Source organism: Linepithema humile, chromosome 4, assembly GCF_040581485.1.
Source record: "Linepithema humile isolate Giens D197 chromosome 4, Lhum_UNIL_v1.0, whole genome shotgun sequence".
In the NCBI taxonomy this organism is placed as follows: Eukaryota; Metazoa; Arthropoda; class Insecta; order Hymenoptera; family Formicidae; genus Linepithema; species Linepithema humile.
Window position 1 is genome coordinate 19,737,767 of NC_090131.1, and position 24,967 is coordinate 19,762,733.

Below are 24,967 nucleotides of genomic sequence, written 5' to 3' on the forward strand. Positions count from 1 at the left end.
TTATACGTAATGCATGTCAAGGAAACTAGCTAAATAATACGTTCGAGATAGTTAACAAGTAACTAATTATTTGATCGAATTACTATCGGTGGTGATCGCGTTGGAGTGATTGCGCGCGGAACTAGAGTTTAATGAGATTAGCAGGATATTCGGAGGCAATGCGTAATCGGCTTGAGTCCTTTGAGCAGGATAACCGATCGTCCGATGGAACGCTGCACGGCCAATCGTTACACGATTTTTCTTCTTTTCATTGCAATTCGAAAGATAGAGAGAAAGAGAGAGAGAAAAAGAGAGACAGTTACTTGTAGCGAGCGTGCAGTTTCATTGTGTTCCTTAACTTAATAACTGAAATAGTATTTCTCTGGTTATTCGTACGTACGTTCGTCTGTACGTAGGTTGCATTACCTCCGTCGTCTACGGGTTCGCTTTTATCCCGAGGATTTTCCACGGGCTCGTTGCAACAAGAAGCGCTCGCTTGCAACGCGGAAAGAGACGCGGAGAAAGACTTCCTCTTTCTTCGGTTGATAAATTAAAAACGAGTTCTATACTCTTTCCCCGCGGACGGAACCGCACAACCGCCATTTCCACCGCTAGCCTTTGTAAGAGCATTAGCACCTTGAATCCAAGGCTTACGTTTCTTCGTCGCTTGAGTATAAATCTTTCCCTCTATTCCCCTTTCGTGAATCGTTCGTGACGGATCCGGTGCCGGCGGCTACCGGAGAGTGAGAGGGAAAGAGACAGTAAACGGCCGTGGTAAGTTTCTCACATTTCCCGCCGTCCAAACGAGGCGCAAAGTATTTTCCCCGGGAAAAAAGCGTCTCCGGACGGACGGGCTCGATGGCTGACACACATTACCCGCGCAGTTACGAAATTCCCCGGTGGGCACGTCGACGGCGGTCGGTCGGTCGAGCGAGTCCGGTACCCCTCCGGTGTAATATTTCGAGAGACCCCGCGTCCCACGAATCTACGTTAGCGCTAAGAGATTGCTCCCCATACCCCGTTACCCGCGGCCGCCCACCCATTCCTCCCTTCTCCTGTCCGACCGTCACCCCTTTTCCTCTTCCTCTCTCTCCATTGTAATCATGGAAACAATCATTCTTCTCTCTCCCCGGCTCCTCTTTGGTCCGACTGCGCTCTCTCCGCCTTTTCTTTCTCTCTCTCTCCCTCTCTCCACCTCTTTCCCTCTTTCTCCTGCATCCTCACCATCTCGAATCCGCGCGCACTACACTGCATTTCAGTCTTTCTCGTTCTCTACTCTGCCACTTCCGCCTCTGTTTCCTTCTTCTGTCTGTGTGGCTGTTCATCTCTGTCGCTCTCCCTCCGGATCCACGGCGGATTTCAGTATAATGTCTCGTTCTCTCGTTCTCTCGCCGATAGGAAGCGCAATGTGTTTGTGGCGCGGAGTAGTGCCTCGGTGCGGCGTGCTGATGGCGGTGGCAATGGACGGTCAGCGGATAGTAGTGTTGGTAAGAGTGCTAGTAGTAGTGCTGGCGGCAGCGGCGGCGGCGGCGGCGGCGGCGGCAGCAGCGGCGGCGGCGGCGGCGGCGGTGATGGTGGTAGTGGCGGGAGCTACCCTTTCGCTCGCAGCAATCACCGATTTGTCTGAATAAGCCCCGGGCAAGTATATGCTCATGCTTACCCTGGGGAAACACCACTCCGGCCAACTCGCACCCTCCCTCCCTCTCACTCCCTTCGTCCTCGTGGTTCTGCCTGCTCGCGTTCCCCCTCGTCGCGCCAGCAATCTGCGGTGCTGCTGCCAGGCGAGCACCCATCCTCCCCCTCTCATTTTCGGCATCCTCGAAAATGCTTCCGTTCATCGACGCTTGATGGGGAACGTCCGGGATACGGCAATAGGCCGAGAGCGAAAAAGAAGAGAAACGCCATCCGTGGAAGTTTCTCTCCTCGTTGTATTGTCGACGTTGGAACTGGCATTACGGCGGAAGGGCAAGAAGACGGGCGACGATGAGTTTCTTTACCGGTCTTCGCAAACAGGGAGGACAGTGCATAATTCCTTCCTCGCAAAAAGATCTCGCGAGCATTATTGCGGTAATCTTGATCGTGACGATGTAATACACGAGCCTGTTGATTTTAAGGAGATATACAACTAATTATTGCGTATTGTAGGAGGGATTAAATATTTAAAAAATTACACACGGTAAAGAATAAAGATATTCCTAAGAATAATTCCGTAATTTGCCGCCATGTTGAAGAACATTTCGTGATTGCGGTGCGAAAAAGAAGTGTTTCTGTCGCGGTCGCATTACATAACGCGTGTTAAATTCACTGAACAATAAGGAAGTGAACATTCTCCTGAGTGGGCAGTGAGATATGACTTAGTAAACTTGCAACTTCGCTCAACTATAAAGGACGATATCTCGCGCGCGCGATGCAGAAAGAAAGAGAGAGAGAGAGAGAGAGAGGAGAGAGTTGACGGTGATAAATGAATCGTCATAAGCAAGTAAATTCGTCCCGACACGCTTTTCGAAAGACCGCTATTCATATTCCTGTATTCACGTTCATTTACGATTGCAATCTTCCCTCATTTCACGTACATCGTCTAAAATATAATTGGATTACGTACGGATATCGAGGAAGAGAACGTTCGTGGATTTATGTTTATCGGATATTTGCTATTATGTTTCATCGGTCCTAGTCTACGTGCGCCTATCCTATTTCACCATTAGTCTGCGATAATGGATGATCTTATGTGAATTGATTTAATCCGCTTTGAGCTTGCCAATATCCGTAATTACATGAATAGACAGGAAAATCGGATAACGAGGTTAACTTGATCGTGACTTGAGCAACGAATTGAATTTCCTATCGTCAATGCGAGAAAACACTTCTTGATATCCGACGTACTTAAAACGGAGGAAAAATTAATAAGGCAATTTTTTTTCTGCAACTGATTGCAAGATTGTAGCAAAAAATTCAGTGAAAATGGTGCGGATATTCTACTTCACGCTTAGTCTGTCTTCGCGCTGAAATGCGAGAGAATGGCTTTGATTTCTTTCGAGCGCGCGTTTCGACTTTCGCGACGGCGCAAATGAGAACGTTTAAGGGATCAGAGCCCGTCACGTACACCTCACAGAGAGGATATCTTCGTCCATTTTTTTCTCGATCCGTCTTTCGCGTCGACGGGGGGAAAAAGAAAGTAGGCACCGTCTGCCGCGCTGCATCTCGGCGATTTGCCTCGTTTTACTTCCTTGAAAAGGTGCCGCGGATACTAAAAGCTTCAAGCTTGTCGGTGCCTTTTTTTCGTTTAGGTAGAAGGCTTTAGAAAGATCGGTCGAGACGAGCACAAGAATAGTAAGAAAACACTGAGGAACTCTCCGCGAAGATAAAGCGCGCTGAGAGAAAGATCCGCTGTTAAAGTGTAGATCTTGGTGTGTGTGCGATTTGTGTGCGAGTGTGTGCGTGCGCGCGCGAATTTTTATCTACTTGTCGCAAAAGGCGTTTTATAATCTCCTGAAAATTGCACGCTTTTAGGATCGTACTTTTGTGTCAGTAACGGCAGCTGCTTCCATTTCCTTTCATTCATTATGATCGTCTTTTAGAGTCAGTTTCCTTGCTAGCTGACGATGTCCAACAAATGAAACTTCGATCGCAATATCTGATTAGCCGTGCTAATTAAGAACGGTTGAACGCACAAATGATTTCGTTTATGTTATATCCGAGGAAATTCGACGTTGATATTCGTAATCTGAAATTTTAATTTGCCATGAGGAATGGGGAGAAGATTTATTAAATCGGAGATTATATATTCCGTCTGATCGTTTTCAGGCTTGACTGCTGAGCCTTGCTATTTCAGGCAGAATGTACACTTTAACTGAACCAGTTGCACAAATATTAACTGCTCTTAATAACGTACGTAAGCTACAGAAATATTAAATACCGAGGTATTTGCAATCAAATACCTATATGCAGCGATGCGAGAGATAACTTGTTCGGGAGAGATAAAAGCTCGAAATCAATATAATCTCCCCGAGCTCAATTTTCGGTATAAACTTGAAACAAAATTTTTTATTCCGTTTTTCCGTGCTTTCTGTTTAATGAAAATGGCAATCGTGGTATTTTCGTAAAATGAAATAAATATGTGTAAAGAAATTGGGTACGTGATATTGAAATCTAGGTTTACCGAGCTTATATCGAATTCGATTTCACGTATAACAACGTGGTGGCGAGAGAGATATGTTTTTTTAGAAAAGTAGAAGCTTTACGCGTCGAAACGTCCCCAATTCGACAACTCTATTGTTTGAGAGACGGGTATATGTATATTTAGCTTCTCGGCGTTAAAGTGTTAAGTGCGCGCGAGGGTGAAGTGTTGCAAAGTTTTAACCAGTGACGTGTTGGCGCGGCGAAGTCGGTGTGTACCGCGGGTACGAATTGTATTCGCGCAACTTCGTTTTACACAGAGGCTAAGTTCTCGGTCGCATATGCCGCATGTGTTGCATCGGTGTTCTGCGCGACACGTATAAAGGCGATGAATAACCACCTGCTCGCCCATTTTTCGCGCCATTTCGGTGAGAGCAGCGACTAGCAATATGCGCGACGATAAAGGTGTATACTTAAAGTTATCGCGAATTATTAAGCAAATTTAAATTTTCTTGGTTCTTTTTTATATCTTCGCACGACTTAGCAATTTTTGTATTAACATAAAATTTATATATATAAAATATGCGTATAATATATTTTATAAATTTAAGCAAACTTTTTTACTCTTTCTTATTTTTAACGAATAATTTTTTAAATCCTATATATAGATTTATATATAATGTAAAAGAGAGAAATTTATATATATATTCTACGATGTGTTGCAGGTAGAAAGTACGGCGACTAAGCAACTTGATAACTGGCATCGAGCCCACATAGTTCGTTCACTAAAAGGTATGCCATTATTGCAGTTTCTTTCTAACTACGAGAACCGTGTGCACATAAAGCACTCTTATTACTACCTATCCATAGTGTACAAATATGCGAGTCTGTTTGTCGACGGGACATAGTTCCGAGATATGGCGATGTATAAAAACAGCTGTGCGCACACACAAGCATGTAAAAAGTATTAGTCGTATGTGTGTATGCCGAACGGCAAACAGCCATCGCCCAGAGTGTTTTCGAGCCAACCGCGAAGTGTATTCGATTTTGTTGTACCCGCGTGAAAGTACGTAAAGCGCGATTAAAAAAAAAAGAGAAAATCCAGATATGTGGCGCATAGCTATAATCCGTGGATGAAAGTTTGCGATTCGTATCGTGAAGGCGTATCGTTGTTATTCGGGCGCGCGCATATTTCGTACTTTAGAATGAATTGCTGGATCGTAAACTACAAGACGTTGTAGAATAAATTAAACAGGATAATTACGCTGGCTGAACATTAACGCCGTGGCAGGATCGCGAGTATCGGAGTATTATGCCGCCCGAACGTTTAATTAAGCTGCTTAGATACGATTCTACCCTCTCGCGAGGTGCCCGAAATGTTATCTACCGTGAAAGGTCCGTAAAATATGCGGAAAGCGAGGCTTGTTGTCTCGCCAATCGCGAGGTAGAATTCCACCGACATGAATTTTTTTTTATACGAAATTTGAACATCGTGACCATTAGCTCTTTTTATCTTTTCCTGTTATGTAGCTTTTTCTACATTTGCGTTGCAACAATGGAACATTGTTCTGTATTCATTTCATCGGTTACGTTTCAAAAATTTTTACATCTCTATTTTTATAATATCATGTTCTTTTGTTTTTGAATACGCAGTAATTGCTTTGTAGACTTTTTCTGATTAATTTGTGTTTTTTTTTTATTGTTTTATGTTTTCTATGTTAAAAAAACTTAACGTTTCCTATATTTTTTGTATTTTATGCAAGCCAATAATACTTGCGTTATTGGTAGATTATATTTCTCACATATTGCGTAAATTTTATTTTATATCTGTTGAATAAATGAAATTTTGATTGATATATTAAATACAGTCTACTTTCAATAAGATTAACGAAGCTTTCGTTCTTGATTTACATAATTACTGTGTAATCCGTTTTTGTATACCGTAAATTTTATTTTCCCATTATTCGGTCTACCGTTTCGCCGTTTTATCACGCGTTTTGTTTTACGTTTTAGATCGTCCGGACGATAATATGAGACGCTTTCTGTAAAATTCGCATGACCCTCGTGCGTCATGGCGCCGCTATAATTAGCGTTCAATTGACGAAGATGTATTCACTCGTTTGGTATTACATGCCGGCGAAGTCGATCCGGCCGCATACAAATTTGCGGTTATCGAATTTTATTTTACAGGCGGCCGCGTATCGGTCGCGCGTTAAAAGCGTCATGGCTAAAATAACATGAAATAATGGCAGTGCGATGACGCGCGCGAGCTTTAACGCGTTTAATCGCACATCAAAGCGAGGAAAAAATCACCGCCGCGCAATGTCTCTGAATTTGCATAAAGCAATCCGTATGATTTTGCTAGTGCACGCGTGGCTTGACTTTAAACTCTGTAATTAATTGATTTGCGCGACCTACATTATAAGTTTAATGCTGCAGTCGATGACAAAATGCTCCAAAACAAAGTGGCAATTTCGATATCCTGAAAAAAAAAAACAAACATTTGTACGCGCCACTAGCAGTTTATGTATGGCCTATTGAATGCACTTATACATTTGCGTTGCAAATTGCGCTACCAAACATACTGCGCGATTCGTATTCGGTGCCTCGTTGTTTCTCGCCCTCTTTATTTCCTGAGAATTGCCGAGAAGGTTTAGCGTGAAATGTATACAGTTGTTTCAGTGTTTGATATTAGCCGCTTATCGTACTAACCGGACGATTTATTCCGTAGATATGTGCGAGAAAGAATTTTTTTGACACAAGCCGGGTATTATTGAATTTTTTTGCACAACAAAATGACCTAAAATGTTTTATTTGACTTACGCACAAAATATAAAAATTTACATTTTTGATGCCATGAAAAGACAAAGTTAATCTTTAATTAATTAATTATTCATTGATGCAATTATTCTAATAAGAATCGGTATATGTAACTAGTTTCTCTTTATTTATCGCAAATCTCGGTGTATATCATCTCGACTTATTTCGAGCGAATGAACGGAAAACTCGCGCCCGCGGAAAAATACAGGAAACGGTGGGTTGGAATGCGCAAAAAGACAACCCCCTCCCCGCACTCCTGACATCTGCCAGAAGCAGCCTGGAGCGACCCATTTATTTCCGCAGGATTACCCGAATTTCAGATTCTCTTATCGCTCCGGCAACGCGCGCTTATGCGTTTCCAAGCCGGCTAATTAGCGCCCCGGTGCTTGCTCTCCCGCGAGCGTCGACGCCGCGCCGCGCTTCTTCTTGCGAAAATTCGCCGGCTGCTTACCTTGTAATTTCCCACTTTCCTGATGGTGCAGGAGAGAGCGACCTCTTTGCCGATGGCGGCGGTCACGTTGCCGATCGGCTCGGAGAAGCTCGGCACATCTGCGAACCGAAGGAGGCTTCGCGTTATGCTTCTAATTAAGTTCAGGCATTTAGAGACTCTTACCCGGGCAACGTGATTCTCTTTTGATACTTTATGAAATTTCAATTGGAACTGTTTTCTTGAATGAAGTTCCAGAAGAGAGGAATAATATCGTTCATTTACGTTTAGAAATAGATTGCCCGGATAAAAGTTAAGTTATACCTATTATAATATAGAGTTTCCTGGAATTTGCGGACGTAATTTTAATGACATTCTTTGATGGGTACAGAATAATTTTTTAACAAAATATTTGAGAGAGGTCAACGCGTTTGTTACCCTTTTTAATATTCATTATTGAATATCTTAATAAGTAATAAAAGTGTCGAATATTAAAATTTTGAACTGTTTTTTAAGCTACTGAACCGAATAAAAGTACTTTGTGTTACCGCAAGTTATGCCATTGTCCGTTCGCTGAATGTTTTATTGAATATGATCGCTGCAGAATATGCGTGCCGTAGTATACAATAGATATTACATTGATGGGTAAATTGAAAACATCAAGGCAGTACTGAAATAACTGTGTAAATTTACACTGATTTGCAAAAAAGGAAATATTACTTTTTATGAAAGTTTAAAATGAAATATTCGAATCGTTTGAGCGTTTTGCGTTGTAATTATCGTAAACGCTAATTATTATTATGTTGCTTACCGTGTACGCGAGAATTGAATTCATTTCGTAATATAGCGACGTTGCGATGGCTAAAATAAATATTTCGCGATGCATTATTGATACTCTGGCGACACACCGTCGCGTGTGCGCGCGATACATCATGTCGCAGCGAGATTTTTAAACTAATATCTATCGCCCGTTCTCCCAACTTGTCGCCATTTGCCATAACATGAAATAATGTTTTAAATGTTCATGCCTCGCGATAAATTATTATACGCGAAGCTTAGCGCGCGCGCGTGCGCGCGCGTTGCTTTGACAAATATTTTATGCCACTCGAGGAGTGACGCAGTGCCTCGATGTTCATGATTCGTTACTCTCGTTAAAACGTACGTGACGGGACGCAATAGCGACGATTAACGGCTCGTTGACGCGTATAATACCGTATTTCGAACAGTGAAGTATAGTTTTAATTTCCTGTCAAGCGCCACGAATTGCAGGTCGTTCACGTAGCTCTTCGGTGATGCGCCGAGTTTGTTCTATGCATAGGAATCGCGAGATGCACGTTACAAGGCTGATATAAATGAGGAATATAATAATGAATATTCATCAAAACGCCTACTATGGAGAGGCGTTGATGAATTCTTCATCACAATAGCGTTAATCTAAAATATATTGTGAATACCTCGTTCGCGTGGCTTTCGTGAACGTACCATAGCTTACAATAAGCTCACGCGAACGTGTGTGCGTGTGCACCGTGTGTATGTGTGTGTGTTTTGTATCTGATGCAAATGCCTCATACAAAGTGGTATGTTATGTTGTAAACATACCACAGCTCTTATAGTATGTTGTGTATTGTATGTAAAGCTGAAACATGAAAATAACGAGAGAAATTACGCATTTATCAACTGCATCAAAATTACATGCTAAAAGTGTCGCCGATATTACATTATAAGAACGTCATTTAATTTCCAATTATGTCGTTAAGATCCGAGAACCGTCACATCTGGTGGGTAATCATATAATTGTTAGTGAAATTTACTCACTTTTCACTTTTGGCCGCTTGAAATCTCATCGCGAGTCTCCTCCTGCGGAATCTCATTGTTTAATGTTGAAAGAAGTTACGTGAGTAACTCCGGCAAGTTCACGTGGAGATTCTCGCTTATCATCTTTCTACTTCTAGAGGAAAATTACGTAATTGATCGTCGGAGTTGTCCAATTTTCCCGTAATAAAAGAGTTCAGATTCATTCTTCTTGATTCCATCCTTTTTGTTCTCGCCAGAACAATGCACTAGCTTTATTTTACGAAAACGCCAGCAATTCTTTCCACTGGGCAGCACACCGTAAAATCGAATACCCCCGCGTCGGGGGAAAAGAGTGCAAATCGAAGCGGAAAGGCGCGATACACTTTTATAAGTAAGAAATCGTTACCCGTTGGCGAAGCCATGGTAGAAATGTGGGACGAGGGAGAAGAAAAAAAGAAAAAGGACGAAACGAGTTTAAGCGAACAACACATTCAGCCGTATGGCACGTGGCGCAATATCGGAACACGCGCGCCGAAGTCAAAGTTTGCAAATACCGCGTCTCATCGCCAAGTTATGCTCTCGGGGCAAATGCATCCGAGCGCGCAGCATCCGTTGCGTCGCCACGGCTGCATCGAACGGAAGAAGCCGCCGACCGCCGGCGACTGCAAGCTGTGTCGATCGAGCCGGAAACGCGCGATATTCCGGAATACGTCGAAACTACTTGGACATCTTTGCGGTCGGTTTCGCATCGGACGGATGGCGACGAGACTGTGCATGAAAGCACCGAGAGTTAGATGTATCGAGGGGGCGGGTCGCGGGATGGTTTGCGCTGGGAGAGGGGGGTCCGACGATTTTGCGGAAGCAGTGCCGCTGATATTATGATAAGATATTCACTGACAGAAACAGGAGAGGAAAGGAATTTTCAGCTTCCACCGCGCGCCGTCCCCGCGGCCGTATCTAGAATGTAATATAAGGAAACGTAGGGGAAAATAGCGACGTTACTCGCCTCGAGTGGCCTCGTCTGCGGGGATGGTGAAACGAAGGGAGAAAAGAGAGAGGGAGTGAAAAGTATATGGCAAGAAGCAAAGGCAAAAGCGGCTGAAACCAAGAGAGAAAAAGAGAGTTAGAGGGATCGCTTTTCTCAAGGGGGATGATGCCGCGAGCGGCAGGCGCGCGTGGTTGTGTGTGTGTGTGTATGTGTGTGTGAGTGTGCATGCACTCTCGTACTGCTCTTATTTTATGGCGAAATTATTCCGGGAGAAAAATAATTCAATCTCCGCGCGGTACAGGTTACGCCATTCTACGGTATCCGCGTACTCATATACGAGTATGCCGCTCGCTTCTGTGGACTGCGGAACCGCCGGTCGAAGAGCGGATCGGTTTTCACTTTCTCAGCTCTCTCGATGTCGACGCGCGCCGATAATGACGTGGAAAAATAAATAAAAACACGCGCCCAGTTGGGAAAATTGATCCTCCGTCGTTGTTGTTGTTTTGTCGCGTCTTACAATTTGCGAGACGGGCGGAACGAGACGAGCGTGCGACAAATTATTTACGATCGTCTTCGGTTTTTGCTCGGTTTCTTTTAGGACACCACCAGGAGCGGAGTGACTTATGCACTTTTGAAGCGAAATTTAAGGGCCGCTTGGGACGACGGCGCAATCGAAATGCGAATTTCTTGCACGGGGAAATTCGTTCAAATATTCGGTTTTACATAATACAGCGAGAAATGGTTGTTGTAAAAATCTATCAACGTAGTCAATATTACTTGCGGTAAATCTTTTGGAAAAATTTTAACATTGAGTAATCCAAGATACGATTCTTTTTTAAAGACGGATGAAGACAGATGAAATAACCGTAATGGACGAATATCTGCGAAACTATTTGAAATATCAAAAAATTGTTTCGAATTTTTACGTTTCAGGCAAGAGTTTGATCAAATGTGTATGCGAGTGCGAGTATGTTGGGCATATGGAAATTCTATATAGCAACCCACTGGCTAAATGTCAAAAAAATCAGGTGTCAGGTTTCGCAGTTGTGCCGCGAACAAGCCGAAGTCGTTATCACGTCTGATTTGAAACTAGTGTTTGTTAAAAGAATGAAAAATGTACAAAATCTGAAATATATTAATGTAACGTTTATAGCGAGTACATAAATATGTAAAATGAGATAATGTCGGAAAATCTTTAAAATATTTTTAAATTATTTAAATATAATTTTTCCTTTATATTTAACTTTCATCACGCGGTATTTCGCATGAAAACTTTTAAAAAATGTGGATTTGAATATGTGTATGCTAAACGGAAATTATTAATGCAGAATTAAACGAGATAAGGTAATTAATGCACATGTCAAATGAAAATTACTTCTCGTTCATAAATTAAAATACTGGATTTTAATCCAGTTTTTAACAAGCTATTTTTTTATTTTTATGAAGTCGGCATTTTTTACACTCGTTAGTACGTTGATTTTGCACAGAAAGTAATATTTAATATTTATACAACATTCTACATACATTACTTTTTATATCGTAAGTAAGAGCATGTACGAGATATCATGAATACGACAACGAATAAAAGTAGCGGCAATCAGTAGTAAAGGTAAGGGACAAGTCCGGCGCGACCAACGTCGTTATTTCCTTTCGCGTCGTAAAATACGTAACTACGTTAGCGGATTTAAGCAATCGAGATTCGAACACGATAAAACGGCTGCGCCGTTTCTATAGCAGCTTCTCTGCGGGAAGCCTCTGGTGAGAAACTTGATATCAAAATAAATGGCCGCGCCGTATCGCGACGCTATAAAGAATCTGAGAGAATTCGGGCGTGCACGACGACGTTAAACCAAACAATATTGTACTCGTGATACATGTGAACATTAGGTATCGAGCGATAAATCCGTCAGGTCAATACACTTAAAAAAAAAAACATCATAGTATATAAATAACTGCAAAAGTTACGTAATAAATCTCTACGATCGTTATTCAATTTTTTTGTGAAATTATTTAGCTTTCGTCAGAATCGGCGTTTTTGGAGTAACGAGAAAGAAGGTAGCTGGTGAAGCGAGGGTGGTATGGGAGGCAATTTAAAAGTGGAGAGAGGTCAATGCAATTCATGAAACTTCATGAATATGATTTTAAGCGTTACGAAGATGAAAGAAGTTACCGCAAACGATAATTGTACCTTTTTGTCCTGTAGAGTTGTATGTTTTCATTCGGCAAATATTCTGTTTCATTATTCATGAATTTTGAAGATAAATTCGTTGATTTAAAAAATTAAGAAAATTATGTCGAGTATATTAGATAGATGGGAGATGAAAGGGGATCAATGGTTTTGTCACCCGTGAATTAAACGATATCGGACGCCCGAGATGGACGATTGATCGAATTGATTGACTCTGAGTAACGATGTTTAAAAATAACTGAAGGAGAAGAGCAAATATCTCTGTATACGGGCGTGGGTAATAACTTCGTCGAGTTATCGCAGTTTTCACATCGACCGTAAATACCGAGGCATCGCTATATATGCAGAATCGAGATAAAATAGAGAGACCGGACGAGATTGGTGATCAAAGCTGATTGGCAATATTCGCAAATAAAAAGACCGATTCCCACGTAACGCCCGATGTACACGCAACACCACACTCTAATTCAGTTTCCACACAAACCTCGGACACCTTATTTGAAATTTTTGAGTCCGAGTGCAATCTCGAGGGAAACGAGGAAATGGGCTCTAAGATCGAGATCAGCATGCGGTTGCGAGGAAGCTGCAGAAGGAGGAGGAGGAGGAGGAGGAGGAGGAGGAGGAGGAGGAGGAGGAGGAGGGGGAGGAGGAGGAGGAGGAGGAGGAGGCGAAGGAGGAGGAGGAGGAGGAGGAAGAGCGCGTCGACGTCCGACAGGACGAAATATCGCCCGACGTATTTCAGAGATCTTACGGGCACCAACCACCGGCGATATACGTACCGACACGTAGAGCTGATAGCGGCAGATGCACCGAGAGATCGAAGGCTGCGAGAAAGAGCGAGGAATGTTTCTACGTGTCGATGCAGCTATATGCGATGTTTCCGTCCCGGGCGGGTTATCGTGAATATCGAGAATCACGAGGCCGTACGCGGATGCGCCAAGATGCTTCTCGCCCAGGCACGAGAGAAACGTACTGTCGAGCTACGACGCACGGCTGCAGATCGCGCATTCGACAAATGACCCTCTTATCTCGATCGCGCGTTTCGCCGTTACGTAAAATGCACCGCGATGCGTCGAAATCGATCACTATCAAAGCGTTTCCGCGCAGACTTGGTTTACAGAAAGTCGTTCGGAATGTCAATTCTTTTAATGTTTGCAGGATGTTTTATTTAAATAATATACACAAATTTTCAAGTTTAAAAGAATTACTACGGAACAAATATTGACAATTTGTATATTTTATTTGTATAGAAACGTATTACAGCGCATTTATATTACGTGTTGTTGATGTGTTAAGAAGGAGTTAAGAGGATTTGGCCTTAGGTGGCCGTAAGCCCGCACAAGTATAGTATAAACTTAAATCCTCTTAACACCTTCTTAACACATCAACAAGCTGACAAGAAATATTATTAGCAGCTGCGATACGGTGAGAAATTGACAGCGCAATAACAATAGTGAGGGCGTAACGTGTAAAATCGATTTCACTGTTTACTGCGTATGATAGAATGACCTTAGATTATCGATAGAAACGAAATAAACATGACTGCGCAATGTCCCCGTGCAATTGATTTATAATCTGTTTCAAATACGATGTTGTACAAACATACAAAAATTTTTGAAGAATTGGTACAATGATAGATATCGCACATGATTTATTTACATTTAAGTCGTCTGATAATAAGTTTATTTATACAATATTTAAATCATCTCGCATAAAAAAAAAATTAACTAACAATAAGAGATAAAAATATTTTTTGTGTATCTCTTGGTAGAAAGAGATGCAATATGTAACGCCAGCTATGAACATTTCAGTAGTTATCAATATTTTTATCCAGAAAAATTCTGCACGTCACAGAGTTAATTGTTTTGCAAAATCCGCATTGCTACCCCCCTGTCGAAAAGCTTCGACGCGTTTTTAGATATGACAACCGGCGTAAATACCCTGCTGCGCGAGGGATTTACTAATTCGACGACGAGTGTGTTAGGTACGAGCAGCGGTGCGCAAAATTTGAATCTTTATCTCAATAGAGCGAGTACAGACCAAACGACGCGGGGGTCCATCCCGCGTTCTATGCAAATTTAATCGTACTTGGCATGCTAACGTCTCGGTTAAATCGGCCAGGCATTAACTACCGACTACTCGCCTCGTCTTTGAACCCTTAAACATTCCTATTACATCGTGGCCGACGCGAATGTGTATTGCGTTAAGTTAATAAGGATGGTCGCGCGCGCGCGCGCGCGTGTGGATAGCTGGGGATGAATCGCGCCATTAATGCCCCGAAGAAAAGCTCTGGGAAAGTGAGATTTTGCTTAAACGAGAGTTTAACAAAGTTCCCGGTTATTACGACAGAATAGCCAACTTCCGCGATAAGGAGTACAGAGGGTAAGGAGTGCAAAGCGGAGGCGGTGGCGACGGCTAACTTCTCGCTCTCTCCGGAAGGGTAAATATTTCTCTTTTCCTTTTTCAGTACGCGCTCGCGCGAACGCGAGCGAGGCTCAGCAAATTTTTATCTCGAGCGAAAGCATTAATTTGCGCAAAAAACGACGACACGGCGGAAGTTCGGCTGCCACGCTCAAGCGGACGACGACGGCCTTCGCTCCTCGCCTTCTCGTGTTCTCACCGTGTGCCCCCGCGTACGCCCTCTCGAAGACGCTTAACTTTCATCGCGAAACTTCGGTATCATCTTGCATTTATTAAACCCTCCAGCGTATTTGGCGAATATTCCTGGGGTATCACTGTGTCAGCGCCGTCCCGTGTTTCGGTACTGTGCCTCGGTAAAATGTAAACAGACCGCCCGATAAATTTATTGGAACGATCTTATTAATGTTTGCACGATTACACGATGTTTGACGATCGCAAAGTGAAACAGCATTCTCCCTGCTGTTACGTTCCGCGTAATTAATGCCAAGTTTGACAGAAATGCGGCGGAAACCTCGTCGTTGGCGACGCTGCGCCGGAAGAACATGCATTTTTGAGCGCTGCGAAATATTTCTTAGATGCCCATGCTGAAATACATAATTAACTAGCGCTTTTGACAAAATATTTACTGTCGTGCATATTTTAAAGTCTTGGCATATTAGCCAGCCGTCTCCGCTTACATCTTACGTCATTCGCAAGAAGGTGTCTCGTAATACTCTACAGTCAAACTAAAGCACGAAGTTTCGTAAGAGGCTAACGCGATGCAATATATTCGTGTGTGTATCTGTGTTAGATTAATTAAGGTACGTCATATGAGACTTCCACGCCACGTATGGTAATTACGCATCCCGCAAATATATGATTTCGCGCCATCTTTCTATTTATGAAAAGCTCGGAAGATTGCTTTAGTCGTTTAACACTCGAGTAATATCAAACCATGTCAGAACAATTATATTGTTTTGCTTTGTAATGTTAATAGTACAGCCAATGAAATGCACGGCAATTTATATTACGTAGGTTCAATTACGATGTGAAGTTTCCACAGATAGGATGTATACATATCCTCCTCCTCTATATATAACGCAATGTACGACGCGCAATACTGCAATTGATGTGTAAAACGGTAATTATATAAAGCTTACGATTAATAAATGCGGCGCGTCGTCTCTGCAGAAGGAGGCACCACCTGCATGCAACGTTTAAACTCTCATTCAACCTCGTTGTCGGCCGGTTGTAACGCGTTTACGACTGCTTATTAAATCCATTGCGGCACCGGGCTAGTTGTCGAAATGCAGCGCCTAGGCGCAACTATGGTTGTCAGGAGCGACACATAACGACAAGCTCGAAACATTTTTCATCGCACACGGCCGCAAAAGCTGAAACATTTCAGCCTTCGTCGCGAATAAAATTTTTTTAATATCGTACGACGCGCGTTTAATTTGCGAGGATTTAATATTAACGAGGTTCAGCAAAAAACGAGAATATTTGAAGAGCTCAGGGTAAAAATAATGTGTCACTAGTAGCAGAAAATAAAATTAGAGATATAAAAGCTTCTATTCTTTTTTTTTAATCGTTGTGAAATGTAAGTATAATATAAAAAATTTTGTTGAAAATAAAATTGAGGCGCGGAAAGTGAAAAATGGAATTGTAAGATTAGTATATTTTACATTTTCCATATAAAAAGCTTTTCTTGAGGAAAATTCTTAGCAGCGGGAACAATGTTTTATTATGTTCTCTGGCAGAATATTCCGCAATTTTAAATATTTTGCTTCTTTCTTAAATATCTCGCTAGATTTTTCTAAAGTTTCAAAATGTTTCTGCGCACATCTTGTTTCAGGTTTCTCTTGAAACCCCTATTCGCACGAGCTTTTTTATCTCGAACTTTTCCCAACGTAAATATGATCCTGGCAAAGTCGCTTTTTAAACTTTTCTTGAACTCTTCGCGTAAAGACCGGTAAATGTTTAACGCATCTTTGTAATCCGATAGAATTACCTTTTAATAAAGACGCCGAGAGTGAACATATTTCGGAACCTTTCAAGTTACCCTAAAATTTGTTTGATAGCTTGAAATGCAAGCTTTTTTGAATTTTGTTATCGAAGTTAAGCGATTTTTCGATTTACGACACGCGTGCATTTTCGCATTAAGCTCTTCACATGCATATTCGAATGCGTTTGTGCTTGGTATTTTATACAGGAGAGGATTTGTTTGATGTCACCATAGCCGGCAACTGTTAATGCTGGAAGAGTAGATAGTTAAATAATACTTTTTTGTAGCGCGAGAGGTGGGCTTGTTACCGAGGTAACAGCGGATATATAGCACATGTCAAAGTGAAATGGCCGCGCTACGGCGTGGAGAACGGGCGGAGGCTTAGCATACGAATATCCGATTCTCTGTTTGCGGGTTGCTACGGGCGGTCTGATTTACATAGTTATTATGATATTATGCGGCTGCAAAAGGATTTTTATCATCAGCGCTGTCTACGCCACAAGAAGGCAGAGGAAGTACAAGTCATGACATACGCTTCCTTTTCTTCTTCGTCGCTTCGTTTTTACCGCGCTCACCGTATTCGCAAAAGTTTAGCCTACATAAACCTATTTAGTTCTATCTTAACTGAGTCTGTATATCGCTTTTTCTCTAACTTTACAATTTGCTTTGCAACGTATAAAATTATTAGTATAAATTAGCAAATTAATTATTAAAAAACAGATTTACATCATAGTTCACCGTTCAGTACTTTTTTTATATACATACAAAATTCGTCACTTTCAACTTAATCGATATAAAATCAGATTTTATTCGTCAATCAAATTAAATTTTATTATTATAAAATTCTTATTTCGTTAAACTTCTTTATTTGTTTAAATTCTTCCTATTTCTTATGAGTTTATTCAATGTAAGATTGACACGAGATAAGATTTCATTTCTATAGTAAGTGTTTTTCGTTACAAATACTATTTCATCTTCGCTGAAGTTCTATTTCAGCACAGTAAAGACGTGGACTTTTTCAGAACTTTTTTTTGCGACCAAAACGATGACATAAGCGGATTATCGAACCATTACTGAAAGTTGAAAGATCTTATAAGTTTCTGCAGCTTTATTCGTCAATCATAATCTCGATCGTCTTATTTTACTTGTTTAAAAATACGATTAATTATTGATATTATCTTTCATCTATATATTATTATTTATTATTTATATATTACATAAGTATTAATAATTACTGACGAATATATACTTCAAACTTTAAATTTGCTTATTTAAGCTTTTAAATTGCCTAATACATATTAAATAACAAATCTGTGCGCACACACACACACAGATCTAAAAATTATACTATTTGACTAAATTAAAATAAGACCGATGATAATAAGAGGAACATGTTTGTTTAAGCTGACTAGAGTTCTCGGTAGTTTGTAACTGTATTTGCTTTTAGCATTGAGAGGAGAAACATAGCGAACAAACTTTAACCGCACTTTGTTTCAAGTATCGTGCACTTTATAACCATAGCGTGTGGTTTTCATATTCTTGAAAAGAAAGTCACAAGCGATTGCGGAACAGACGCGGGCAATTTTCCAAATGATTTTCAGGCGTACGTTACCCCGCATACGGGACGACAAGGGAATTCGGTATTTCGCACGAATCGCGGCAAATGTCGGTAATCGATCAACTCGGTGGAGAGAAGCTCGACTTTGAGAACCTAATAAACGCCTGGCCGACTACTCTTCCTCGCCTCGACGGAGGCTAAGCGGCGCGATACCAAAGCGGATTATTGAAACGCCACTCGAAGTCGAGGGAGGAAAAGTCCGTCGGTCTTAGCCAGATTCGCGGGACTTTAAATTCTCACGGCTCGAATCCCTGCCGAAACTTTTCTCCGTCACGCCTGCACCGCGCCCGCACCGCTTCGGGCCGTAAATATATATCCCCGGCCCGTTAGTTCGCCCATCCACACCCTTCCACCGCTATTTCCACAGTTAAAGGCGCAAGCTGTTACACCGTTCGACCCCCAAATACCGCCGCTATACTTCCCTCTCCCCGCTACAGACGTAACCACCCTTCAGGTGGTGGTGGTGGTGGTGGTGGCCGCTGTCCCCGAGAACCGGTGCATTTGCCGCCGCCGTCGTCGACTACGCCGCGATAATTCCATTTCCGCGAAGCGACGAGAATTCGAAGTTTAATTAATCGAATTCGCGCCCACGCTATCCTCGTTCATACATACTTCCCTCTTCCTCCTCCTTCTCTCTCTCTCTCTCTCTTTCTCTCTCTCTCTCTTTCTTTCTTTCTCTCTCTCTCCGTTTATTCCTTTTCTCACACCTAGCCCTCTTCAGAGGACAGGCTTCGATCCCGGAAATTAGTAAGATCGCACATGCGGAACACGGAGGTTTCCCCCCGTCTGCCACGCTGTATATATGTATATACCGTCGTCTCTACGTACGTTACCTTAACGTTACACGCATATTGATACGCATCGATACGTATGCAAGCTGGTGCGCACACGATCGCGTTACACAATGCACGTCGTCGTTGCCGCGCGCTCGGTCGGTCGGTTAATACAGCGGAAGTGTGTATATCGTCCCGAGACAGCGCGGCGGCGAAAAGTTTGCCGGAGTCAACGAGAAATTTACAAGCGTTCAACGCGCTCGATCGAGCGCCTTGAACAGGCCCTGCCTGTAGCCTTTCTTTCTCGCTTCTCGCGCGGAAACGCGATCGACATTGAGCGATGCTGAGGTGTGACGTAACTGAATCCATTATTCTGCGAAGCGAGTATTCGATAAGCGAAATTAATATAAACAGCCCCGCGTCGTGCGGCGCGAGAGGTCGTTGAATTATCTATCCGTCCATTTCTTCCTAATCTATATTCCTATAATAATTTCCCGCTCTCCGTAAATTCTATTCAAATAAATTTCACTTCCACTTGAAGTTAACTGAAAATCAAGGGCTTGTTATATATTAATAGTTTGGGAGTTTAGTTTGTAAACTGCTTGAGATTAACTGCGACGCATTGTGCTGTACGACGGGCTAGCAGCGTTGGAGTATAATTTACGAAAGCTGCTGCTTTATTTCACTCGCGTGTTTTATGCAACACAAAAATTATTAGCGACTTCAACATTTTCGTAAACAAGAAACGACAAAGCACTACGCGCAAATTTAGGGTCATCTTGTAGGAAGGCAACAATTTTACCTGTTGCAATAAACACGCCGAATACAGACGGCCGCCGGGTCTGCGCGACGTGCGCAGAATTAAATATTTCAGCATTAATAGAAGCGGTATTTTCGCGCGCGTACGCGCGAGCACCCGCGAGCCTTCAGTACCGGCAAAGTGTGCGCAGGCGTTTCGCGGAAGACAGTGCTATAAATATGCGACCGCATTTACCAACATTTTTTATCGCTCGGCTATAAGCGCGGGAGGGTTCGCACGAAATTGTGTTTAAAACTTCGGCCGGGCGATACAAAGACGCGTAAATGTGTGCATGCGCTCGCGCCCGCGTAAATAGCTGGCATATTCGCGCGTATATTACGCATTCACAATTCACCTCACGCTCCTTCGTCCTTTAATGCGACCCCGCGCACACCCCACGTTTGCCCCGCGCTGTGTCTTTAAGAAGATTACTAGTAGTAGCGTGAGCGCGAGCGGGGAAACTATGCTTGAAACTATTCTCCTCATTCATCGTATAGGCATAGCACATATTAATGTTAAGCGCATACTATGTACAAACAAGGCGCGCGCCAGCCGTGGCGTAACGCGACGTGATGCAGAGCGTCTCGGGAATTACGCACACTTTCCCTGATGCACGGACTCAAACTAGAAGTCAAACTGCGAAGAGAGTGGTTGCCTCGAGTGCGTCATCGATAATTTTCGGATTATCCGCTGTTAACGATTAAAGCATCTTCGAGAATCAAGTTTCAGGTGTACAACACAACAGATCGCGTTTCACGTGTAATTTAAACCCTCTCAGAGATTGCCGGCGCCGTGAAAATCTTGGGCGCTTATTTTTTAATTATAAATGATATGATAAAAATACCCGCGTATTTTGCATCGCAACAGCTTTCTAATTAGCGCGCTAATTAGCGCTAAACAAAGTAACATTCATGGCAAAATAGAATCCAATGGGAAGTTCTATTTAAAAATCGGGTTGCTTGAGCAAAAAATTTCTCGAAATTGCGCTTATTAATGTTTCTTCCATTGCATTTTTTAAGGAATAACCAGGCGCGGATTTAGGTATGGGCTTAACGGGCTATAGCCCAGGGCGGCAATATATAGGGGCGGCAGAATTAGATTCGTATATGTTGCATTTGGGATTTATTTTACACATCAGGCTGTTTTAGGTTAAAAGTTACGTTTGGAAGCCATTCATGCTCAGTTCGCGTTATAAATTTCTTGTAAACAGTCTAATTTTCACTGCTTTAAAGCTCGAGTGCATGATACTAGAAATCAGTCTGAAATCTCGATCGAAAAACATATAGCCAATAAAATTGCCGTTTTTCCATGAAAACTGCAAGTTGATTATACATTTCTCGGACCGATTTCCAGCATCGTGGACATAGATCTTTACATAAAGAGCGGCAGCTACTTTTTAGCCCCAAGCGGCAAATACGTAAATCCGCGTCTGGAAATAACATGAAAAGTCTCGTAAAACTGCTGTTTTGCAAAGAGAACATTTAATTTATGTTAATATTACAAATTACATAATTAAGGCAAATGATGATTTCTGACAATGCAAGCGAATTTCCAACAAGGAAAACTCAATTTCAAACGTGTCCACGACAATTCATTAGTCGAGAGGAGACTCGCGCACTTGTGTATTCGCAATTGCATATGTCTCGGCGCTGATGTATACCTATATAATCGCAAATGTAATTGGTTCTATACATGGTCCGCGTCCTTAACGTTACACGTTACGTCGTACCTTCGGTCGTCGTTAACAGCAGTGCTCAGATGCGAGGCGGCTACACGGCCTCGAGACGATGGTCGAAGCCGTACCGGGTGTGTTGTGTAAACGCAGTTAACTACGGTAACGAAACACGTTTCGCCGGCTATACGCGGACACGCTTGCATATATATACAGTGTTATATAGTATGCGCACGAGCGTCTAAAGGGTTTTCCCCGCGGAATACTCGTAGAGTCGCACCGTCCGCGTAGCACCTGTGACGCTAAATGCGAAACTTTAATCCCGCGTCTTAATCGCGCCTCCGATGATCAGAGTGATATTTCTGCAATTTGAACTGGTGGAGCTGGTTTATGCAATCGGAGATAATCACGGATCATTTTCAATTTCTAGTTGAAAACGATTAATTATACACCTGTATTCATGTGCAGTGTTATTGAGCTTTTTGTATTCATGTTTGATGAATCTCTCGTTCGCGAATTACTGTTTATAAACTATCATTATTTTATATTTATAGCCGATCAATCTTTGCTTATTGCTTTCATAATTATTGATTTGTCAAGTGCAATTAAAGTAGTAATTAATTGAAAATTACTCCAATATTCGCAAAATTGCATAGTAACTCGATATTTGTATTTGTGTGTTAATGCAACAAACGTTTATACTTTCTATTATAAACTCTGCTACAAATCTGCATAGAAATATTGCGTAGATATTTTTCTGGCGTGTGACTTCTTCGTGATTTCCTTTTTTTAACCATTTCTCAATATTTTATTTAAAACGTGCTTACCTACGTGATCAGTGTCAATGAGCTTTTAGCTGATAATCGCGGTTACGGTAAAGCTCTGCTTCTGCTTGTCCAGAATGTATCTGTGTTATGAACGATATATCTGGAATGACGTATCACCGCGCGAATAGGCAGACGTATTGCGACGTCACGTATTACGCAGATAGACACGTACGAGTCTATATTGCACGCGAGAATCTGACATCACGCGCGCACCGTGTCATTTGATAGATAAGATCGTTATACTGTCCGAAGCGCGAATGATAACCGCGCCGTGCAACTTGTATTACATCATCTCTTAATCATTACACGAATGAGATCAACACGTTCGGTATCGACTGGTCTATCACTTCATATCACCGCATGTCACATTGCGTATCCTATTTTGCAACAAGTTATTGTAGGTTTTTGTGTTAATCAAGCTTTGTATTAGTTTAAAAAAATGTGAAAAACTGATTTTTAAGAGAGATAACTTATAATTTATTTTATAGAAAATTATATTTTTTCTTTTAATAAAAATTTTTACATGAAACATTTATAAACACTTTTAAACAAAGTTTTTAATTAATACGCTGGAAAACTCAGACGATAAATACTTTAATTTTTATTTGTTATTTCTTTTATTATTTATAATATATTTTTTAAAATTTATACGCTGTATGTATTAAAATACTGTGTTATCACTAAGATAAAAGAAGAATCTGTTATGCGGTAATCTTTATAAAGAATAAATTCTTTCACTGAATATTTAGCAACTGTGACTAGATTTTGAAGTGTCCGATTATGTGAGATTATAGTGTTCAACTAAATCTGCACATTGAAAATGTCCGTCTTACAACATCTGCATGTGATTATTAACGTGACGTAGCCGTTGGCTGACGTACATTGCCTGTAGATATTTTCTCTTGTATGTTTGGAAGCACGAAACTCACTTGGCCTGCGCAACAGGGTCGGTTCAAAGGGTTGCCCTTAGCCAATTTTGCTTTAGCGTCCATTCTATTACCATCTTTATACATAGTGTTCCAGTTTCAGTTATCGGTTATCGGTTACCGACATGTCAAGAGTAATCGGCTATTTCAAGATATCGGCTAAGAAAAACTAAATAAAGTATATAATTTTGACATGTAGATAGGTGATTGAAAGAGTCATTTATTATATAGACGTTTTAATCTAAGCGAGGAGCGAAAATACGTAAAGGGATTTAAAAAATTTATTGAACAATGCTCACGAGATATTTCTTGTTAAAAATTGAAAGAATTTTTTTTCCGATTTAACTTGGTTTTTTGCAGTTTTGTAATTTGCATATTATATGTTGTCCATATAGTTGATTACATACAGATATCGAATACATGTAAAAAGTAAAAAAAAAAAAAAAAAAAAGAGGTGAGAAACTTGCCTATTTCTGGTTTGCTGGCGCGCACAGTTGGCCAATTCTTTCGCATGCACACGTCACATTCTCGCGTGTCGTGTCACGATTCCGCTTGTTCTCTATCGTGCGCATAAATATCACACGTTAAAGTCGTAAAAAGATGACTAGTAGTCCGTTCGCCCGCCCGTCTGTTCGGCCGCTCGCTCGCTCGCTCGCTCCTTCGTGAGCGCTGGCGCCTAAGTGGTAAACTTGTAAGTGGCGAAATAAAGTTGGCAGGGGTTCCGCGCGCGCACGCTACCGTGTCTGTGACAGTTTAATTAATATCTTTCATCCTCAAAGGAAAAACTTGGCGAACTAACCGGCATGGACCCGGTTGCAATGCCGGGCCGGCTAGAACCACTTCAACTTCGGACGCGAGGACGACGACGGCGACGATCCCCCCCGCCAACGAGAATGTTCTCCGCGGCACTATTCTTCTCCCGCTCTCGTTTACCTCTCTCTCGTCTCGCGATCACTCGCGATAAAAGTTCCGTCTAGTTTCCCCTTCTTTTACCTTTCGGACGATTTTGCGTTTTGGCACTGCCGAGTTGCAAGATACGCGCGATTGAGCGACTTTTCCGTGACAAAGTTTTGTTCCGAATGAACGCGGCGTAACGTGAAATAATTTTAACTTAATTCTTTTGTCGTATAAAATAAACTAATCAAATAAAACATTTAATAGGTTTGAAATATTCAATTAACAACTGAGATACAGATATAATTTCTCCAAATGACATATAGTAATATTTGCAAATGTATATACATTTATACGCAATATACATTTTATAAATTATATTAATTATTATATTCTTTTTATCTCAATTATCGCAATTTATATATTTGTATGAAATAAAACGCTGCTTCCATTATCTTCGTCGATGAATAAAAAAAGCTGAATATCGTGGAAACACTCGCGCTTTGACATGCATGGATTTTCCGGCTGCCTATCTGTGAATGCACTGACGATTAGCTTCATAAAATATCGCGCGGCTGTGATAATGCGCTCCCGGGTGCAGAAACTGTGAAAGAGAGAAAAAAATGAAGGTGATCCGACGAGCATGTAAGCCGCGACTTTTGAACAATCCGCAAAAAATAAATGGCAATGAAATCTGCATGCATTGAGTGTGCTCGGCAAACTCGCTGCTACGTTTAACGT

The 24,967-nt window shown here is 41.7% G+C and overlaps 2 protein-coding genes across 4 annotated transcripts in view; one reads left to right on the plus strand and one right to left on the minus strand.

The window, feature by feature from the left end:
• The window catches only part of LOC105672899 (lachesin-like), a 49,159-nt gene that overhangs the window by 15,215 nt on the left and 8,977 nt on the right, over positions 1-24,967 (minus strand). For all 3 annotated transcript variants that reach the window (XM_067354544.1, XM_067354546.1, XM_067354545.1), the window contains exon 3: positions 7,367-7,464. In XM_067354544.1, coding sequence (XP_067210645.1) covers positions 7,367-7,464 — 98 coding nt within the window. The remainder of the gene's footprint in view (positions 1-7,366; positions 7,465-24,967) is intronic.
• pygo (pygopus) overlaps positions 1-24,967 on the plus strand; it is a 90,085-nt gene that overhangs the window by 4,496 nt on the left and 60,622 nt on the right. Inside the window, exon 2 of the mRNA XM_012368161.2 lies at positions 4,821-4,887. The gene's annotated coding sequence lies outside the window, so the exon portion shown is untranslated. The remainder of the gene's footprint in view (positions 1-4,820; positions 4,888-24,967) is intronic.